This window comes from Mesoplodon mirus (genome assembly GCF_964341445.2).
Source record: "Mesoplodon mirus genome assembly, chromosome: 15".
NCBI classification, from domain to species: domain Eukaryota; kingdom Metazoa; phylum Chordata; class Mammalia; order Artiodactyla; family Ziphiidae; genus Mesoplodon; species Mesoplodon mirus.
Window position 1 is genome coordinate 68,783,216 of NC_138991.1, and position 22,411 is coordinate 68,805,626.

General features: G+C 44.1%; 1 protein-coding gene across 6 annotated transcripts in view; it reads right to left on the reverse strand.

Annotated features, from left to right (window-relative positions):
• RALGAPA2 (Ral GTPase activating protein catalytic subunit alpha 2) overlaps window positions 1–22,411 on the reverse strand; it is a 284,049-nt gene that overhangs the window by 134,514 nt on the left and 127,124 nt on the right. For 4 of the 6 annotated variants that reach the window (XM_082643726.1, XM_082643725.1, XM_082643724.1 and 1 more), the window contains one exon: window positions 247–375. The exons of 1 other annotated variant lie outside the window; for it this stretch is intronic. In XM_082643726.1, the coding sequence (XP_082499852.1) occupies window positions 247–375 (129 nt within the window). Of the gene's footprint in view, window positions 1–246; window positions 376–4,443; window positions 5,205–22,411 lie in introns of those variants that run through there. One more of the 6 variants, XM_082643728.1, reaches the window with a different exon arrangement.

A 22,411-nucleotide genomic window follows, 5' to 3' on the forward strand; every position in this document is an offset into this window, starting at 1 on the left:
AAATGTACTGCAGTATTAGTGAGGACATGATTTCTCACACTCTGGCCTTTTGATGAAACGCCTTTCCACTACCAGTGTGTCATCTTATCCTACAATTTCACACATCAGCTGCCAGGGCATCTACCCGAGAGCCCGGTTTCACGTTGCACTAATGAGTCAACACCTGTTAGGAGTGGAGAAATCTGAACCTTGTTAGCCGCTGTGAAGCCTCCTGGGAGCTGGGAGGCTGAGCATTGTCACACTCACCGCCTGCGTGTCTGCACTGAGGACCCTGGCAGCGGCCGTGATGAAGTCCCCCACCAGCATGGAGAAGCCGGGCAAACCCAGGGAGAAAAAGCGGGGTGGGCAGTGCCTTACAATGGTATTTAAGATATCCTAGAAGGGGAGAAAAGAAAACACAACTGTAAATTTCCAGACCAAAATTCCAAAGTCATCAGTTCGTCTGTACATATGACTACTGTGAGATGATCTGAAAGAACACAGACCACGGAACTTTTTTAGTGAAAAGGGTTCCAGGAGATGAGCTAGTCCAGGGGCTATTGTACTCATTTTACACGTAAGAGGATGGAGACCCTAAACTGTAGGGTGACTTGTCCAAGACCTGAATTGTGGTATTGGGACTAGACATAGACACTTTTCCATCTTCCATGTAGAGGTGGGCTCCTCGGACAAGCTACAGGAGTGTTGAGGTAGATAAATAAATGAAACCTGCAAGCAGCTATCACTTCCCATCGTCTTCAATTTTCAAAAGTCAAAGCACACTGTTCTAGTACAAACTCCTGAAGTAGGCAGAGATGGAAACTTGCATTCTTCGGGCGACTCCCGTGCGAAACAATGGGAGTGTGGGTCCCGCTGGGATGGGTCACACACCAAGGTCAGGTGGTCAGTGGGGCTCCAGGTAGAAGTGGGTGGCAAGGCACGTGTGCCCAGTGCTGTGTGTGGACCATCTCCCCCCAGACACCTGGTGTCCCTGGGTCTGGAAGGGCCTCTCCCTGGTGGGTGGCCAGCTGGTCCCTGCCTGCCTGGCCCCTGCCCGCCAGCTCTGTTCTGAGGCGTTGCCTCATTCCAGCCCGTGGCAGCCCAGGGCTCTTCTCCTGGACGGCGTTCGTGCCATCCACGGCCAGGCCGCGTCTCTGAAGCCATCTGTGCGAGTGTGTGCAAAGGGGATTAGTAAGAAAACCACAAACTGCTTTTATGCAGTTCTAGGCCAAGTGCATTCATCAAATGCACTGAAGTGCTGTAGTTATGGGACTTGTAGTTATATAACCTAGAGTTAGTCGCAAAATACAAGAAGCAAAATACCAAAAAACAAAAGTCCCCCAAAACCTCTGGTTTGTTTTCTCAAATTTCAGTGTAGCTATTTGAAAATCCTTTAAAATAATCCTGATTTAACTTGATTAAATTAGGGCAAGGGATAGCAGTGTGCTCGATTCTAACACATTAAGTCCTTTTTCATAAAAATAACCTTATTGAACAGCTTGGAATCTTAAAAGAGAACTTTTAGGTGTTCACAAAACGTTTTTTCTAAGACTTCTTCCTCACATAGCAGGCTCATTTAGTGTCTACAAATCATGCTGTTTGTGTCCTTAAAATGACGGCGCAGTGCTTTACCCTATTAGAACTCTTATATGGTAACTTATTTAGCAAGTACTAACTTAAGGTTTTAGCATTTCAGCAGACTTTTTCCTACACCAAAAATAAACAGAGAGACAAACAGATAAACAGACAGATAAAAGGGAGGAAGGAAGGAGGAAAGGAAAGAAAAACCCGAACCACACTTCCCCGGGTTAATGTTTAAATCTGCTGTAATCAGGTCCTTTGATACATTTCAGTGTCCACATCAGCCAAGGCAAACATTCTAGGGGCTGAGCAGATGGACACTGCAGTTTAGAAAGTGTGTGGTCAACTCCCGCTCTGAGCTCAGAACAAAAGATCCACCTTTTTCATAATGAAGCCTCTGATTAATGCCCTGGACTCCTCACCACACACCTGTAATTACTCACAGAGGTACGCTCTGTGCTGGGCCTCGTCTCGGGGTATCAGGCATCAAGGTCTCGGGCAGCAGATGGAAGCACGCTTCTGTTGACATCTGCTGCCACGAAAGGATTCGTGCAAACCTGGCTCGCAAGGTAGTAGAATGCCGTGCGTGGGAAGATTAATAATGCAAACAACCATGATGTTAAGTTTGTTAGGTTTGTGTTAATTCCATCTGTTGAGAGGAGGAACTGAGCCTTGGACCGTGTGGGTTTTTAACATCTTTAGCACATACTTAAATCACAGATTTTTCACCACTGGAATTGAGAGGTTTAATTTTATTTTTAAAAAGGGTTTTCTGGGATACGTTTATGGGAATTATGAACTAAATCCTTTCACAAGCTGAAGCCAGAATTTATACATGAAATCCATTTTGCTTCACAAGATTCAGACGCGTCAAGGCAATGAGCTGGAAATGGGGCATTCCCAGAAATGACTAAGTTGCCACTGATGCTGAAGGCAGCAGAAATGTGTGCAGCGAGAGAAAGTCACAGGCTCCCCACCCCCTGGACCTCGGCCAGTCTCTTCAACGGAACCTGTTTCTACGGGCGAGAAGGTTGGAAAGAGAAGGCAAAATAACAGATGGCTGGCCTAGCCTGCCCGCCACCCACGGAAGGCGGCCCCCAGGAGAAGTGAGGCCGCCAGTTATAGCAGCTCTGGGCTGGGGTTAATATGGGGGTTAAAGAGGGGGCTGTATGGCCAGTCGGCCAAGTTAGGGCCATATGCTTGCTTATTTTGCTTATCCACACTGAAATGGAACAACCCAAAGATGACAATCTTTGTGACAACATTTTGAAATTAGGAATAACTGTGGTGCTCGAAGGAGAGCAGCTGCATCTTCCCAGCAGAGGGACATCCACAAAGGGCTGCCGGCACTTCTGGTAGGAGCCTTCCTGTCCACACACTGAGACCACGGCGATAGCCGGAATCCTTGCGAAAATGAAAAATCTTGAGACTGAAGCTTTCTCCTGGATCCCTGGGGTTTCAGGGAGACCGAACAGGATGGTGCTTCTCAAACACAAATTATTCACGTACAACCCTCATGCTTTTTGTCCTATTCAAGTCCAAAGTGAACATGATTTGTCTGTTTTTCAAAGTAACTCACTTTTTTTCATGTAAATAAGAGTATTCTGGAAAACTCGTATCCTGTCATAAGTAGAAAATAACCCTTCAATCAGTACAATTATGGTAAACCAAGGCTACTGAGTTTTTGCTAAACATCCCCGTCAGATGGAGGCTCTCCTTGTTAACAGCGTGGTTTGCATCCTGGATGGAGAGAGAAGTTCTGTGCCCGCTCCAGCCACCTGCCTGGGGGTCTCAGGGCTGGCAGAGCCAGGGCCATGGATCCCCGGGTTCGACTTAGCCCTGAGTCGATCCCCAAAGGTCCCCAAAGCCTTTGTGATCATGGTGGAAAATGCCCCTGTACTCAAGTCAGACTCTGGCAGAGTGAAAAGAGCCCCAGGCCTGGGGTCAAGACCTCGTGTATGTGACCGTGGACAGGTCACGTCAAGCTTAGAGCTCCTCGTTTCTCTTCCAGAGAAGGGACTGATTCCCCCTGGACTTGTGGGTAACGGGAGAGATGTGAACACATGCCTTGTAAACGGAAGAGGGCCACACAGAAGTAAACAGAGTAAAAATAAAAGGGAAGGACTATGAAGGATTTTTACTTTCTAGAATTTACTTTGTAGAGTTCCGTGAACTACTATTTTGCTGATACTCAGAAAGAGCTTTTTAAAACATTTCAAAGGTGGTCCCCAACGCCTCTTAGATTACATTCTCCCAGAAGTTAAAAAACCCTAAAAACTAATTCTCTCCAATAACATTCTTAGCAAAGTGTTACAGCAATTAGCCATAGTGTATATAATTTATAGGGCAAAGAATGAAATAAAAACCGGAAAATGCTCTGTTTTTGATATTCAAGAGTCCATTCTTCTAAGGAGTTCTAGAATGTACCCAATCAAGTGAGTCTGGTAGCAAAAATTAGTTTCTTTTCCACGTTCTAAACAGACTGAAAATAATAAGCAAAACTATAAGCTCAAGGAAAAGATGGACTCTAAAATAGGAATTAAGCTTATTCTTGAAAACTGACCAGCATGAAACTCTTTCGCATGCTTTTGGTTCAGAGGAAATAAAATTCAATCCGCAAAATGCTGTAATATGAGGAACGGACCACCAAACTAGTATTTTCCTCTCATTTTTGGTTACAAGTCCACATGCGTGCTACACACTGAGTGTGAAAACTGGATTGTAAGATGATAGCTGTGAATTTGCAGCTTATCCAGAGATTCAGGTTTATGAGAAAGTAACTGGTGAGAACATCTGTCTCTTATCACTGATCTTACAAAAAAATCAGGTAATTCAAATAGAGGCATGTTGTTTCCTCCCCTCCAAAGCACAGTTCTATATAAACACAAACCACATTCAGCCTAGTAAATGAATCGCTTTAATTGAATGCTATGTACACAGTAACTGGAAAAACCATAAGTGATAAGAAAAACATATGGCGATGGCAACAGAAATTGGTTTATTCATTTTGCATAGTGTTGTTTCTTTAGTTCTCTTATAATTGACCTTTAGAACGATAAATGTGTAAAATAATTTTGTTTATTACGGCTCCAAACCTTCCAACAATTACACAAAATGAAAATTTAAAAGGAAGGATTCATTCTGGAAGCATTTCCATTGTTTACATAATTGCACAGCTATAATTCAGTGCTCATGTTGTTATGGAAAATAAAAAAGGGCCATTACGGGCCATTTCAATTCAAAATATTGCACAGTGGTGTCAAAAATGGGGGAAAATGTTCACTTTAAAGCAGTTTAAAATGGATTAACCCTGTAAACAGAAACATTTCAATATAGTATTCTATGAAATACAAATGTTCAAGAAGTAGCCATCCTTCAGACGGAATTAGAAATGTTGCGACTGTACTTTCACACCAATTACATATATATTATTCACTTAATATTTGCTCACGGCCCAGCAGATGATGGTGGTAACACAATAGCTGGCCATCTGTCTCCCTGCTTCCTCAGAGGACTTGCGCCCGCTCGTCGGAGCAAACAGATCCGGTTATTCCACTGAAAGTCACTCAGACCTTCCATGAGGCCACACGGAATTGTTCAGAAATAGAACCCCTGTGTGCAGAGTCACTGGACTCCTCCTTTCACTTTGAAGAAAACAAAAATGTTAAACAATTAATGATTTCATTGCTATTTTTCAGAAGATACCTTGTATCTAGAATATTCTACAGGAAGTTCTTTTGTTTGGGAAGATAGGGACTGTTTGGATCTGGTTATCCCATTAATCTAGTTAACAGAAAGATCCCGTTCATTCCACACCCAAGTGAAATTACTAATAAGCAGAAGATGTGAAGGCAGGGGGATACTTTTAACACTACCCCTGGATATAATCGAAGCTTTCTTTAACAATTAAATAGGCAGACGTGATCCTGCAGGACCTCGAAGACAAATTTGTAAGTATCAGTTATCGCCTTATTGGCGAGGCTCAGATACGCTGAGTGACAAAAAAGTCTTAGTTACAGGAAGGACAGATCTGAAGAGCCCTCCAAGTCCAAGGCCTGGGGTTCTCTCTTCTGCTGCTGGGTCTCTGCTCCTTCAGAAGTGGCACAGACCTCCTCTACACAGCATGAGCTGCGACCTGGTCTGTCCAGGCTCTACACTGGTTCAGGGAGGGGTTTTTGTTGATAAAAGGAAAGGCTTTATGATTATGGCCCTTAAGAAAAGCACAACAGATCATGTCACAGGCACTGCCCTTCCAGAAAAGCCACTGGAAATAAAAACATAGCAAGACAAGCTTAAAAATTACTTTCAAGATCTGGGCCAAGGCATACGGGGTACCTGCGATACATTCTCTGTTCAAAAGGCCAAGTGTGGTGTAATCCGTTTGGAGAAAAGGCAGAGATTTTTATACGTGCTGGACAAATGTTACTTCTCTGGGTGTAACTATGTTACCAAGGCCGGAAGAAATATGACAGGACAGAGTAATTGGGTTCTGCAGCTGGAGAAACAAAATCACCTCGCACTTCTCGCCATGAGGAATGCTCCGGAGAAGACACGGCAGCATGCAAAGGAGGGAGTGACAAACACAAAACAAACTTCTGACGGTCGCAGGAGCTGCTGCTTTGACCTTGTGCATGGGATCAGTGACAGAACAAGCGGGCAGATGGCAGAGAAAATCACTGCAACCCTCAAGCCCTAAAGGAGAGCCTCAAATATTTTTTTATGATTGTTTTACAATTACTCCCTCATCTGAGAAGAAAAACTCAGCTTGCCTTTAAACTGATGAAGACTGGCTGACTGCTTCAGGAAAGGGGGGAGACTGATTGGTTAACTGATTTTAAGAAACACTATATGAATTTTATCTGATACTGGAGTTGATAAGTTACTGGGTTGTCTTAACTGCTTCTTTTTCTTTTTGTTATTTGTAAAAGCTTTAGATGTAATTTACCTATAATAAAATTCACGCTTTAAAGTGTACAGCACGGTAGTTTTTAATGTATTCACAGAATTGTGCACTGTCACCACGATCTAGGGGAGACAGGCAGGGAGGTGGCAAACCCATCAGGAAATCCTGGCACATTTATGATTCCATAAGACGAGGGACACTGTCAGAGGGTCACAGAGAGAAGTGACTTGCCAGCTGCCACCCGCCCCCCACTGCCCCAGGCCCTGGAGATGCCTCGACCTGCCTCTGTAAGGACTGTCTTAGCCGTGACCCTGATAAGCTTCAAATCTGAAACATGACAGTTTGCACAACAGGCCGGCCTAATGAGGCTGGTGCAGATGCTCCAGAGCAGTGATTAACCCCTCGCGACGAGACTTTAGCAAGTGAGGGCTTCAAGGAGCTGCTGCTGGTAAGTGGCGGGGGCTTGCGGGGGGGCGGCCTGGAGGCTGCGTTAGACATCGCGTGTGCACAGACCACGTGCTCAGCTCGCCGGACATGGACTCCATGCTCTGGAAGAGGATCCACCGCCCCTGACAGCCAAGTCTGCGTAGAAAGGCATCTGTGCATCCCAAGAATTTACCAGGGGACGGGGGTGGGGTAGAGGAGGGGGCTGGAGGATACTAAACTCTGCTTTCTCTGCGGCAATTGGCTGTTCATCTCAGAAGAGTCCAAACTGAATCAGGTCTCTCCACTGTCTCCTCCGCCCCATCCTCTACAGCTCTGACCACGCTCTGCAGCAGAAGCAGAAGCAGGGAGTCACGGCATCATCAATAACAAGATGGTTAGCAACGAACGGACGGCGCCTAATCACGCGAGTACCTACAGAATCATTAAGGTAGTAATTACCCCATTGAGTGAACCAAGCACACATCTAATTCATGTAGGTACCAAAGAGTCGGGCAGCCATACTGTTCCCAGGTTCACTGTTCATCCTGCCTCAGGACTACATCAGCTAGAAATATATTCTTCTTAGGATACTGAAAAGAAATTCTTGGAGGAAACCATAGGCTTAACACACTCAGGCACCGCCCAAGGCCGCGGCAAAGGCGCAGGGCAGGTATAATCGACATCCCCCCTGATGCCAAGCAGAATAGTTCTTCACCCTCACGCTGGCACCCGCTAGAACCCAACCCACACTCCTGTTATCTTAGGACAAAGTACAGAAATCCAGGAGGGAAAACACATCTCTAATGAATCTGGGCGACAGTGTATTTACCTTGTTCCTCTGGCACCATAAAAACTTAGAGAAGATCTAAAAGGTCATCATTCGATCTTTCCATTTCACAGACATGGAGTAGGAGGTCGATCAAGGCCAGAAAGTGCCCAAGGTTTGGACACAAATCCAGGTGCGCTCCTTGTCTTTATTGGAAGAGAAACTGTGAGCCTGTGGTCCATGAGGCACCAGTGGACACCCGTGAGCAGCGAGACTCACACGTGGAGCACAGCACCACGTGGAGGGCAATACTCAGCTCTCCAGTGCAAATTATTCTTTCATCTCATTCACTTTGCCCACGAATCGTTGAAAAACACACATATATTTTTAAAGCTATACTTGAAAGTGAAATCAACAAATGGCTGCTGTGGCTTAAAAATGTGCTTCTGGAATGTATACAGTAGACATGCAGCCCTGACTGGCACGGAAGTGCAATCACAGGATGGAACCAGGTCAGAGAGTGCGACCTTCTGAATAACAAGGAGACTTTGCCAAGCATTCTTCTTAGGAAACTGCTAGAAACGAACTCTGTGCCCGCGTGTGCGTGCACAGGCACGGGTGTGGGGAGCGGGTGGTTGGAAATATTCTATGGAAAGACACCAAGAAATTGCCTAGGGTTGCAACAAGAAATCAAGATTTGTATTTTTCCCTGAAAATGCAGAGAACCTACAACATGTGTGGCTTCTGTGTTCATTTACCTGTAGCTTCAACTCTGCTTACAAGACCCAGGGCTTCTGACACTGTTAAAGCCCAGCATCCAGTGCGTCGACCCCCGCCCCCTCCTCACCTGCTGGAGTTGAGATGCCTGGTTCTCAGGCCTGCCTGGTGCTGCTGAGATCTGCTGGCTGTCTCCCAGCCCACGGCCAGGAACAAGTTAAAGACGAAAAACTATTTCTGTTGGAGCTTCCATGTCTTCTGGTGTGTTCTCACACCAGAAAATAAAAAAACTTTGGAATGTGATGATTACTCATTCTATGATAACACAAAATGCATGTTTCTTTAATTTGCTTCCTTAAAAGTAAAATTATTCCACATGCACATAGGAGCACAAATGAGGCTTTCAACATTTTTGTGTTCTGTTAAAAAAAAAAAAAAAAGACGAGGACAACCCGGTGGTGGTTCAATTCCGGGAGCCTACAGACCATCCCGCCAGCGCTGGACAGAGGACAAGAGCTGTCCAAATTGGTACCATTTTCGGTTTCCGCTTGGGCAACAGAAGTACAACTGCTACTCCTTCTGGACAAAGAGCTCCCAAGAATAGCTGAGATTTGAGAGAAAAATCACCAGAGGAGCCAGCTCTGTCAACCCGATTCTGAAGAAACCTCAGGCCAGAACCACTGACAAAGAAGCAGTATCAACGACCCTGAGACCCAGCCCGGCTGCCCAGCCTGCGACGAAGACCATTTGGCACAAATCCCAGCAGAGCAGAACGGGAGGGAATCAGGCCACCCGGAATAATTAACTGACCTCTAAAGAGTCGACACAGGACTCATCGCTTCAAATTCCAGGAATACCCGATTAACATTTAAAAATAAATGTAAAAAGAGAAAGCGTTTTGTAAATTCTAAAGCCTCATACATCATGGCTATTATTAAATTACAGCAGCATTTTGAATCATAATCTCATTAAAATATTAATTTTTGAAGGATCGATTGAAAATTGACTTGAAGTAGACTGGATTAAAAACCTATTCATTAAAAAAAGAGTCTGAAATGAAAGCCAAGTCATTCTGATAATTCCATACAAAAACAGCTAACAGTAAGTTGACAAATTTCTCGAGTGCCCACTGGGCTTGAAGGTACATGGCAGCCACTGTGAGGGGCCTGAGGCACAGTAAAGCATGGCCCCTGCCTCCCAGCAATGTCCTCTAAGAGGCAGGGGACAGTGATGCACAGTTGAGAGTGCAGCCAGACCAAGAGCACAGGGATCCTCTGGGGAACAGCCAGTGCTCCAGGGGGACCCAGGAGGGGAAGCAAATTGGTGACACAAAGGCACTGGGTCTTGACAGGAGCACCATACTGCACACACTCAACCCAAGACTCAAGTAAGAGAAGGAAAAAAAAAAAAAGGTAGGTATTTTATTTTAATGTCTTATTACTAAAAGGGTCTCTCGTGCTAATATTTCTCTAGCCCACATATACCTACCAAAGGATATTTTTCCATGGAAGAACAAAAGAAAACTGTTGTTTATTGTCTCTTTAGAAAACAATGTTCTCTCTGAAATGTGTTCCAGTAAATGGCATTAATAGCTGAACAATCTGCAATTATTACCCTGCCACTTATTGTTATGTGTTAAAAAGAAATCAACAGACAAAAAGAGATTATTCCCCACAAGGAGAGCACTTTCTCAAAGAAACAAAACTTGCCATTTAAAATGCTCTTCTTGACGTTATTTCCTCGTATCCAAACCCAACCTTGATGGATCATAAATCACAGTCATGATTTAAAATCTCTTACATTCAAAAATCACTCCCTTCCAAATGGGAGTTAAAGCACCCCTCGCCGGAAGTAACCATTTAGTACTTGAAATGGTAGAAACCATCTCTTTCTCGACCTCTGATTTCTTCTCTGCCTAAAGAAAAAATGTGAATTTTCTTAAAAATCTTCGTCAAATTCTAAATGGGAAAAGATGATCTTGTAGGTCAACAAGCGATATTCCAACCACAGGGAACCCCTTCTGCCATCCAGCACCAGGGCCTCACCATGCTCACCTTTCCAAGGCCCCTGAGAGAGTCGTAAGGACCCCACTTCACAGGACAAGAACCTCAAGCCAGAAAAGCCCGTGTGGTCACCGACGGAAGGAAACAGGGACCTACACGCAAGGTCAGGGCTCAAGCTCCACAGTGGACATCCCTCTCCCCAGGCTGCCCGTGTGGCGGCCAGGCCAGGTGGCCTTGGAAAGACTCCCCAGAGCGTGAGAGGCTTGCAAACCCCAAGTCGGCCACCTGCCCTGACTGAATTGGGGCCCCAGACATTAGGAGAAAGTGATCATCTGTGCCCGTGGGCTGACTCTGCGCCAGGTAGCCTGTGCTCTGGTCACCTGTTCCCTGTCGGCTCCTGGGTGGCCTGCGTGGGTGAGCAGAGGACCCCACCGAGCCCCCAGCCCCTCCACTCACGCCTGCAGCACCACCCCTCATTCAGACTGGGCTCTGGGCAAAACACATTGCAGATATTTTTCGTTGACTCTGAATTAATCAGCTCACTCCATGTTGTACTTCTTCAAAGTAAAAAATAAATGGGGGGGGCTTCCCTGGTGGCGCAGTGGTTGAGAGTCCGCCTGCCGATGCGGGGGACATGGGTTCGTGCCCCAGTCCGGGAGGATCCCACATGCTGCGGAGCGGCTAGGCCCGTGAGCCATGGCTGCTGAGCCTGCGCGTCCGGAGCCTGTGCTCCGCAACGGGAGAGGCCACAGCAGTGAGAGGCCCGCGTACCGCAAAAAAAATTAAAAAATAAAAATAAATGGGGGGGCTTCCGTGGTGGCACAGTGGTTAAGAATCCATCTGCCAAGGCAGGGGACACAGGTTCGAGCCCTGGTCCAGGAAGATCCCACATGCCGCAAAGCAGCTAAGCCCGTGCGCTGCAACTACTGAGCCTGTGCTCTAGAGCCCGCGAGCCACAACCACTGAAGCCCGCGAGCCACAACTACCGAAGCCCACGTGCCACAACTACTGAAGCCTGCATGCCTAGAGCCCATGCTCCCAACAAGAGAAGCCATCACAATGAGAAGCCGGAGCACCGCAACGAAGACCCAACACAGCCAAATATAAATTAATTAATTAATGAAAAACTAAATAAATGGGGAACTTTACCAGCTCAACCATAGGAAACTGCACTGCCCTTTTTTGAGAAACAGTCTCATGTTGGCAATTTCCATACAGTTCAACCTACAACACTTGCCTCTCTTGCTTTCGTCTCCCTGGTTAAACCTTCGTGTGCTTTCACGTCCTTGGTTACACTGAGAGCTGCCTTTCATCCTCTGATGCCTGCTGAGCTTTGTGGGTTAATTCACAGGGCCTGGTGGCACCTGAACAACTTCTCTTCGAGGACAGGGTTTCCCAACCTCAGCATTGCTGACACTTCAGGCTGTGAAGTCTCTGATGTGGTCCTGGGTACCTTAGGGTATGTGACATCCCCAGCCTCTACCCACTAGATGCCAGTGCAGCCCCCGCCCACTGTGACAAACAGAACGTCTCCAGACACGCCCAATGTACCCGGAGTCCCCACGCATCTCAGGAATCACTGTTCTCCCGTCAATGTGGGTGAGCTCCCCACCGCGCAAGGTCAACACCTGCTTTGAAATTGACGGAGCCGAAAGCTCAACCGAAAGGTCCAGCTCAGCTGCCACGGTCACCGCTCCTCCCCGGGACGCACGCGGGTTAAGGAGCTCTCCTGTTAGTCCTTTGATGCTCCGTCAATTGACACATTGATGGAGTGCCCACTCTGTCTGGGAAGAGTCTCCGAAGGAAGATTCTGGTGACTTGGGCTGCAAGAGACCACAGCAGAGTCTCTTCCAGAGAGACCTCAGGGCCAAAGAACGTTTTCCCTGCTGAAAAATGCAGGCCAGCTTATACATTACATGATAAGTGTATTTAGTAGGAATAAAATCTTTTAATTTTCCACATATATTGAGTTGCTATTATATTGCATTTTTATTTAATGTCTTTCACACAGTACGTGCTTATTAGACTCTGATGGCTAAACAGAGATAATTCGTACCCTTCACTGACAGCATTTACTTGAAAGAAAGTCTTGACATCTTCAGCTCCGAAAGGGAAATCAAACAAAACTCTAGTGTCCGCCTCTCAGGTAGACTTCTCCTCTCTGGACCACCCCCCATGCTATCAACTTACACCTTTTAAAGCTGTGGAACAAGTTCGCTGCACACGTGTTACCCTCATAACCGAAGCCTCTGCCATCTGTTACCTTTCACATATTTCCACTTTCCTTACTTAGGTGTCAGTGGGCTCGGTCTACAGCTTTATGAAAATAATTACTGGTTTTACAGCTGAAAAGAAAAGGAAAAAGCTCTCCAGCCTGTTATTTGGGTGCAGTCATCTATCTTAGGTCCCCATGGCCACTGAGAGCTGAACAAAGTTATAATAAAATCTTCTTTGATGAAACCTGACTAATCTATGGCTTGTCCATTCTCACGAAACCTTCTGGGAAAAACACTCAGGAACCAGTGGATGTTATTTGATGATACAAGACTAACTCTATGATACAGGCTACATTTCATCACTCTGAGTTTGTACAACAAGCACATGATAAGAATTATTATTCACTTAACAATACATGTCAAGAGAGAACTGACATACACTGCCTATCCTTATATATAGTCTTCTTCCATCAAACCTAAGTAAAACTTGAAAGTTTTGTTTATTGCCACAGTACACTCTTATTTCAATAAAAGATCATTTAATTTGACTAAACTAAATTCAAACTAATAGGAATTATATGTTTAGAAAAATAAAAGAGTTTGCTTTTAAGTGTCTAATTACTTTCAAAAACAGTAGCAAAACTGGCTAACGTAACAAAATAACTGAGACTTTTAGAAGTTCTAGTTTAATAACTGTAAATGAATCTACAGTTTGCACATCATCTATCTGAATTCCGACAGGATTAGAAAACACGTTCTCTTACGTGGAGAGAAAATGTGCCTGGAAATCTTTCCCGTACATTTCTACTTCCCAACAGGTGAGAATTCTTTGGGGACACCCCTGGCTGTATCCTGACACACCTGTGGTGCCTACCCTGGTGCTGCGATGTCCATGGTGAGGAGGGGGTCCCGTCCTACCCTGCCTTCACCTTTTCTCAATTCATCACCTTGCCTTTCTGAACGAACGTTTGCTTTGAGAGATCATGAGAATAAGCGTCAGGAGACCCTGCCTTCTCGGGGCACTTACCACTCAGTGCGACACCCCACTGGTCCATGCTAGTCCACACACAAAATACACAAAGCGCAGGTGCACACAAGTGTATATATATATGCACACAGACAGGTATACACACACATAAATGAGTAAATTCACACACGCACATAAACCCTTGTTGGGCCACGTTACCTGGTCCCTTTCTGTGCCTGTTGCCATCACTTTCTCCTGACCCTGATCCATCCCACAGAACCACTGTGCCTTAAACTTCTTAAAATGCTTTTTGATCGTGTTGAGTGTTGTGCTCAGCTCCCCATTATCTGTGGGACGAACATGGCTCTAAACCAAGGCTCTCTCCAGTGCTGCCTGGATCCTCGTCCATGCATTATGTCCGTATATGTATCTGGCACTAAATCAAAACCACTCTGGTCATTGTTCCTTCAACACAGCCCGTGAAATCCCATCCTGCTTCTTGTCATCCTAACCATCGTTGAAAGTCCCACTCAAATCCCATCTCCGGGGCTTCCCTGGTGGCGCAGTGGTTGAGAGTCCGCCTGCCAATGCAGGACACATGGGTTCAAGCCCTGGTCTGGGAAGATCCCACATGCCACGGAGCAGCTGGCCCCGTGAGCCACAATTACTGAGCCTGCGCGTCTGGAGCCTGTGCTCCACAACAAGAGAGGCTGCGATAGTGAGAGGCCCGCGCACCGCGATGAGGAGCGGCCCCCACTTGCCACAACTAGAGAAAGCCCTCGCACAGAAACGAAGACCCAACATAGCCATAAATTAAAAAAAAAAAAAAAATCCCATCTCCCCTGTGAGCTGCCTTCAAGCCAACTGAGCTCTGAGCTCGAGGGGTGTTGAGCACAGTTCCCTCCCTACAGTGTGTGTGTGTCACTCACTTGGCCCTTTTCACAAGTGGATGGATATTACGGATGCTCATTATCTGTGGGTCTCATACCACTGGATATGCCCGCAGAACCGGACTAGATCTTTATTGTGGTGGGGAAAAATATTCAACAGGAAAAGATCATTCAAGTTTTTACTGTATTTAGGAAAGGACAATGTGACCCTAATAATAAAATGCCTAACAATAAATCAGAGGACCCAATAATGCTCAAGAGAGGGCCTCCGAGGTCCTCCAGTCCATCTCATCCACTTGACCACCTGTGGTCAGGCAAGGTCCCCGTGGCCGGCAGGGGACAGAGCCCAGGTCTGTGAGTTGCTGGTACGAGGCTTGTCCTCCATTAAAATCAAAGTTGAATATATTTTGAAGCCATAGGCTATCCTGAAGTCTTGGAATATACATTTCCCCATTCTTAAAAACCTTAGGAATAAGGCCTGGAATTAGTCTTTTTTTTTTACTCATTGTACAACCCTACAGTTTTTAAAAATTGTGTTTCAGTAAAGCTTTTAAGGTAGACTTCTAAAGTTCCTCTACGGATACACATTAAGGTTATTATTTAATCCTCTAAATATCAGTTGGACCTTTAAATTTATAAATATGCACTTTGTCCTGCTAGCATTGAATTAAAATCCCATGAATTCAAACCTTGGTAAAAATCACTCACTGTACAGAAGTACTTCAGAGATGTATTAGAATTATTTCCTTGGATAGGAGACAAATCAGGTCCTTAATCTGACATGTGAATTCTTCACTTTTTCTGAAGCTGAATGCTCATTTATGTTTAGCTTTAAATATATTTATAAATTTATGTATATCTAACATACATGGTTCTAGTTATATCTAAATTTCCAGCAAAGAACAACTCTCTGTCTGAGAAAAGGTGATGCAATTATTACGTATCACTGCATGATACAGGCCGTCTGGGGTTATTAAAAGAGTCAGGTACGGCCAATTTACGAGTGTCACCCCTGCACCTTGCTTTCATGGCTCACCGCTGAGTCTTATGCTCACTGAGGGCCCCCTTGGGATCTTTTTACAAATGGCTGTTTATTATTATATTATTCCATCATATACCTCATGAGAGGAGGTTGTAACATCCGCTAAGAAAATCACAAACTATTTTGACTTCTGTGATAGAACATCACTCTATACGTGATGTTTAGAATTATGTTTTCTTTAACATTGGTGTGGAAAAGGTTCATTAAATATAAAGTCGAATGAAAAGTTGCATTAAAGTTGAATTGAAATGTAAAGTTGAATGAAAGCAAACTGTTCCTAAAACAAGTTAAATATTCTCGGCTACAAAACAAATTAAAGAGGAAAACAAGAAATGAAGCGAGTGCCTTTAGTACCTGAAACATGGAGCCGTGTGGGACCTGTACCCCTGGTGCCTTGCAGGGCATCACTGGTAAAGCCAAGTCCTTACTTGCAGACGACAGATTCCCCTCGCTGAGACTGAGATGAGGGGGGTTTCTACCAGGGTGTTAGAGGGTTCATAGGATGCTGGAGGACCCACTCGGGAACCCTGCACAGCCAGGCACCCAGCCACTGGGAGTGGTTCCCACGGGGTCTCGGCTGCCAGTGATGCAGGTGCCCAAGCAGCAGCCCCAGCACAACTGTCCCACCCCCACCCGCTGTCCAGAGCCACACCGGGGCCCCTGCTGGGCCGGACCCCGGCTGGATGTCGACTGGACCGCAAGGGTCCAGCTTTCCGGCCTCTATCCCACAGAGGGCACGCTGCCTGGGGCGGGGAGCAGGTGGAAGCGGAGCCAACGGCCAAGGACACACAAGAAACAGCCGAGTCACAAAAGGGTCACTGGAGATGTCATTCCTTGTGTCTGACCCATGGCAGGGGGAGGGGTTGCTTCTCCCCATGGTCTGAGATTCCACGATGCCTAGTTACATTTTTTTACTCAAATTATTATGCTCAAAAGTAAGAAAATATATGGGGATGGGGGAAAAAATCAACACACTAAGATATCGGAAAAATAAAATGGGCTTGGTTGGTCGAGGGGCTGCTGTCCCCTCCTTGTCCTCAGCGTCACTGCGAGGGCTCGTGCTCACTGAGCGCCGTCGCATCCAGGCCCTGACCTGAGCGCGGTACACGCTCCACTCCCTCAAAGTCTCCCGACGACCCTCCAAGGCGGCGCTCTAATTACCTACATTTGCAGATAAGAGAGCCCAGGCACAGTGAGGTCAGGTCACCTGGCTCATCAGAGGGACACCAAGCCTGGTGCTCAGAAAGGCTCGAAGCCCAGGCTCTTTTTTTTTTTTTTTAATTTAATTTATTTATTTTTTAAAGAGCAGGTTCTTTTTAGTGGTCCATTTTATACATATGTCAATCCCAATCTCCCAATTCATCACACCACCACCCCCCTGTCACTTTCCCCCCTTGGTGTCCATACATTTGTTCTCTACACCTGTGTCTCTATTTCTGACCTGCAAACCAGTTCATCTGTACCATTTTTCTAGGTTCCACATATATGCGTTAATATACGACATTTGTTTTTCTCTTTCTGACTTACTTCACTCTGTATGACAGTCTCTAGGTCCATCCACGTCTCTACAAATGACCCAATTTCGTTCCTTTTTATGGTTGAGTAATATTCCATTGTATATATGTACCACATCTTCTTTTATCCATTCGTCTGTTGAGGGGCATTTAGGTTGCTTCCATGGCCTGGCTATTGTAAATAGTGCTGCGATGAACATTGGGGTGCATGTGTCTTTCTGAATTATGGTTTTCTCTGGGTATACACCCAGGAGTGGGATTGCTGGGTCATATGGTAATTCTATTTTCAGTTTTTTAAGGAACCTCCATACTGTTCTCCATAGTGGCTGTATCAATTTTCATTCCCACCAACAGTGCAAGAGGGTTCCCTTTTCTCCACACCCACTCCAGCATTTGTTGTTTTTAGATTTTCTGATGATGCCCATTCTCACTGGTGTGAGGTGATACCTCACTGTAGTCTTGATTTGCATTTCTCTAATAATTAGTGATGTTGAGCAGCTTTTCATGTGCCTCTTGGCCATCTGTATGTCTTCTTTGGAAAAATGTCTATTTAGGTCTTCTGCCCATTTTTAGATTGGGTTTTTTTTTTTTTTAATGTTGAGCTGCATGAGATTTTGGAGATTAATCCTTTGCCAGTTGGTTCCTTTGCAAATATTTTCTCCCTTTCTGAGGATTGTCTTTTCGTCTTGTTTGTAGTTTCGTTTGCTTTGCAAAAGCTTTTAAGTTTCAATAGGTCTCATTTGTTTATTTTTGTTTTTATTTCCATTACTCTAGGAAGTGGATCAGAAAAGATCTTGCTGTGATTTATGTCAAAGAGTGTTCTTCCTATGTTTTCCTCTAAGAGTTTTATAGTGTCGTCTTACATTTAGGTCTCTAATCCATTTTGAGTTTATTTTTGTGTATGGCGTTAGGGAGTGTTCTAATTTCATTCTTTTACATGTAGCTGTCCAGTTTTCCCAGCACCACTTATTGAAGAGACTGTCGTTTCTCCATTCTATATCTTTGCCTCCTTTGTCACAGATTAGTTGACCATAGGTGCGTGGGTTTATCTCTGGAAGCCCACGCTCTTAACTGTCACCTGAGAGTATCATGACTTCACATGGTAAGGGCTCAAGTCTGTAGCTGGATGGTCACCTCGGGGTGGAACAAAACCTATTTCCCCACCTGAGAGAGGCCTCGTGCTTTTTGGTTTGTTGAAAGACACGATAATACAACACCATAGGTGAAAACGACATAGACCCACATTTCCCAAAATTTCTATATGCAAATTTGCAACAATAATTTTGCATTGATGTAAACTTTGCACTTAAAAGTGAACTTAACTTTGATGTATTTAACAGACAAATCGCATTAAGACATTAAATCTGTAAGTCATTGTTAAACAATAGTTTACTTATTTTAAGCAAAGAAAACTTTCCAATCTTTGATATATGTTCTCAGAAACATAAAAATAAAATTCCTTTCCTCAGCTGTCCTTTTCCATTTCACACATATTGATCTTTCCATATGTTTTAAATAACGATGAAATTAATAGGACCTGTATTTAATAAATCCAAATCCTTTCATGTCCAAATATTTTGGGGGAGACTGAGGTGAAAAAGCTGCTTAAGTATTAGGACAAACTAAGCAGAACCGGGAACAGCTTTGGAAGAGAAGCAGAAGGCGGTGGGGAGCCGGGCGGGCCACTGGGGAAGGTGTTTGCAGGCTGGGGTGGGAGGAGAGTCTGGTTAGGAGGATTCGGAGGTGGGGCAGGACTGAGGCCAAAGCCCAGGGGAGGCAAGAAGGAGAAGGAATACGACCAGGGCCTGTTTGTTTGCACAATGTGAGTCGGGTGAGCTTATCTGTTCGGTGTGAGTCAACGGGCAAGGCAGACCGTGTGGAATAAGCTGGGCTGCCTGTGAATTCTCACAGCCCTTTTTATGTGTGGCACTGGGCAGACGTCCTCAATATCTTTTGAGCCTTAGCTATTTATTCAGCGGGTTGTGATATTTATTTAACTGAACTGCAGAGAAGAATTGATGGGACAACATCATGAGTTCCCAGCACACAGTCTGGCACTGGGGTGCTGGGGAAATTAAGACCCTCCACGCACCCCCCTGCCCAGTCCCCCCCCAGATACAAAGCAGCAGGACGGAATGAAGCCAGCTGGAAGACCCCTTCACAGGCAGGCTGGGCAGTCCTGCACGTCATCTTCAATCTTATTCATAATTTATAGTTATTTCCGAAAGTTTTTATGATCCTAAATATTTTCTAAATCAGTAACAGAATCAAATTTTTAAAAGTTCATAGTCAAGGAAAAATAAAGCTATTTCAAAGCGTTTTCTCAATCATACTAATAAACTGTAAACTTCCACCGTACACGTACTGTGGGAAATATTACTCGGTAAGGCCCCTGTTTTAGCTATGACATTGTTGAGTGATTGGAATAGCTAAAACTGGTCCAAGCAACACTGAGAACAGTTGGCTTGGAACATGCTACATTTTGAATTCTGGCTGTTTGCTGTATGTATTATTACTTTCTAAAATATAGAAATAACTGTATTTGTTTAAATAATTAATTTGCTATTATATTAGATGAAATATTGATTTTATATGATTGTAACACAGAACACAATCATACCTGTTTTACAATTTTTTTTTTTTAACGAGAAGAAATCTTCAATTACTATAAGTACTCTTATGTTTGGAAAAAAGATATTTCACATTTTAGATGTTACTTCTAATTCAACACTTTATTAGTCACTACCGGCATGATTTTGCTACTCTCAGATCTAGGAAAGCATCTGTAAAGCGGCCAGGCCACAGCACCGAGCTCCCACAGCGCTGGGTCTCCCAGCAGTTCTAAGGCTCAGTGTGGTCCATGAACCAGGCAGCCGAGAGTCCTGCAGACAAGGGTGCCACCCAGAGGCCAAAGGAGGAACTTCACCTTGGATTTTGTTGGAAGACAAAACTATAAATATTAAAAACCTAAAAATGATTTGCTATTACTTATTTAAAAATAAGGAATATTTTTACAAGGTTCTCTCTGCAGGAACGAAGGCTTTTAGTGCCAGGCTACGTAGAAGTGTAGTTCTTTGAAAGCTCTAACAAGATGGAAACAGCCCTGAGATGGTCCGAGTCGCAGGTGCACAGTGCGTCAACTAAAGCATTGAATTTAACTCTACTCTCTAGAGCAAACGCTTTATTTTCTTATAATTAATATAACGTGTGTTTCCAGAAGTCATGTAAGTTCTGGAGCAACCACCATGACCTGTTTAGACATGTGGACCAAAAGTTAAACTAATTACCGGAGACATTTCTTACTTAAATGAGAAAAGTTTCTTTCATTAGAAAGCCTTCTGTGTAATTTTCTTCTGGCAAAGGAATAAAGTTTATTTAGAGTAATTCTGTTTGGCAGACAGTCAGGGCTTCTAAAACATATACCAATAATTGTTAAGGTTAAAGCAAAACAGTCAATTCTATGAAACGCATAACAACTCAAGCTTCTAATGGTCGAAACAGTAGGCTGATTATAAAATAGAGATTTATGATATCCCCGTTTTCTCTTAGAAGTCTGGATGTTGGGATTACTGCTAGCAATGGGCCATCATTTAAGACTGACATATTTTACAATGAACTACAAAAGATCAAACTTAACCAAAAATAAGGCATACATTAAATGTGAAAATTATTTTAAGTATAAAATTTGAAAACTCCTTTTTCTACACTGTAAAATCCCATTTAAAAAAATTTGTTTAGGTCTTTATTTAATTTGTTACAACATTGCTTCTGTTTTTTTCTAAGTTTTGGGTTTTTGGCCGTGAGGCATGTGGGATCTTCTTAGCTCCCCGACCAGGGATCAAACCCGCATCCCCTGCATTGGAAGGCGAAGTCTTAGCCAGTGGACTGCCAGGGATGTCCCCAAATCCCATTTTTGAAATCATGTTTTGGGTACTCAAATGTTATACAGATTTCATCCCATTTTATTGTCTCATTTTCACTACAACACAATTTAAAACAGAAAGAGGATTCTAAACACACCTACTTATGTGAGTTTCTGGAAAGCTCATTCTAGAAATACTAAGTGTTTACAGCTGACTTCAAATTTTTTTTAAATTTAATTAAATTTATTTTTTATACAGCAGGTTCTTATAAGTTATCTATTTTATACATATCAGTGTATAATGTCAATCCCAATCTCCCAATTCTGACTTCAAATTCGTTTTTATTAAATAAGAAGATTCTACAGTTGATTATCATTTCCAAGTAGATGTTTTTCCTGCAAATCTTAGCAAAATACTGCTTTGAAGTACAGCGTTGTTAACTAAACCTTCCTCTCTTGGTTCTGTCACCGAGGGATCTCATTATTATCTGTGAGTTAATTCTCTTCCCTATTTCTACCCCGTAATCTTCCACATGCCCTGAGTCGCATCATTCTGTAAAACATGCTTCCATCCGCAATGATGGCTGCAAAATATCTGAGCGAGGAGTACAAACAGGTCTACTTATGTGTCTCTATTTCTACATTTGTTTAGGAAATAAACGAGCCTGTGCATCTAAGTCCAGTCTCTGCTCTACAGATGTCCATTGCACACTGCTGGAATCGGAGTGAATATGACAGAGACAACTCAGTAGGACAGTATGGCTATTACTTCAGAAGAAAAGCTCAGTGACTGAAGCATGAAGTGTTTATCAAGGAATATTTTACAAGAGTTTTAAACAGGGCCCAAGGTAAGGCTGGCAAATCCAGAGGATGACCTCTTACATGTATCAAAAGGTCCGTGAGTCTGCATCATATATTCAAAGCATCAAATAAAGACTGAAAGGATGGCTACTTGGTAGTTCACGAATGATTCAAGTTCACTGGTAAGTATCTACAATTTAAAGGGTAAATTCTGAAACACTCCTCAAATCTCTAATCAGTCAAGAAGACTTAGTGATAAACTTAAATGCCTTCAAACTTCTTAAACCTTTCCCTTTCCTTCTTCCCATCTCCAATGCTACCATCTTAGTTCTCGCCATTTAAAAAAAAATCCATATTTGTTTAATCACTTCCTAATGAACCTCCAGGCCCAACCTCCTACTCTATCCCACCACTGTCACATCTCTAAATCCATCCTCCAGATAGTGTCCAGAATAACCTCAGGCTTCACAAATCAACCTCTTCACTTGCCTGCTTGATATTCAGACAGCAGGTCAAAAGTCAGCGTTCCTGCCCATCCAGGTCCTCTGCCCACCACCAGGGCACTTCCAGAGGGGGAAGGCCAAGGGCTACAGTGGCTAGTGGCTCCATTGGCCCTTCTGTTTCAACTTAACTACCAATCACATTTCTTTGAGAGACATTCGCTCCTTATCAAGAGATGTCAGGATCCCTAATTTATAGGTGAGGTTGTTCACAAAAACATCCTAACTCCTAAAACAGTAGCTT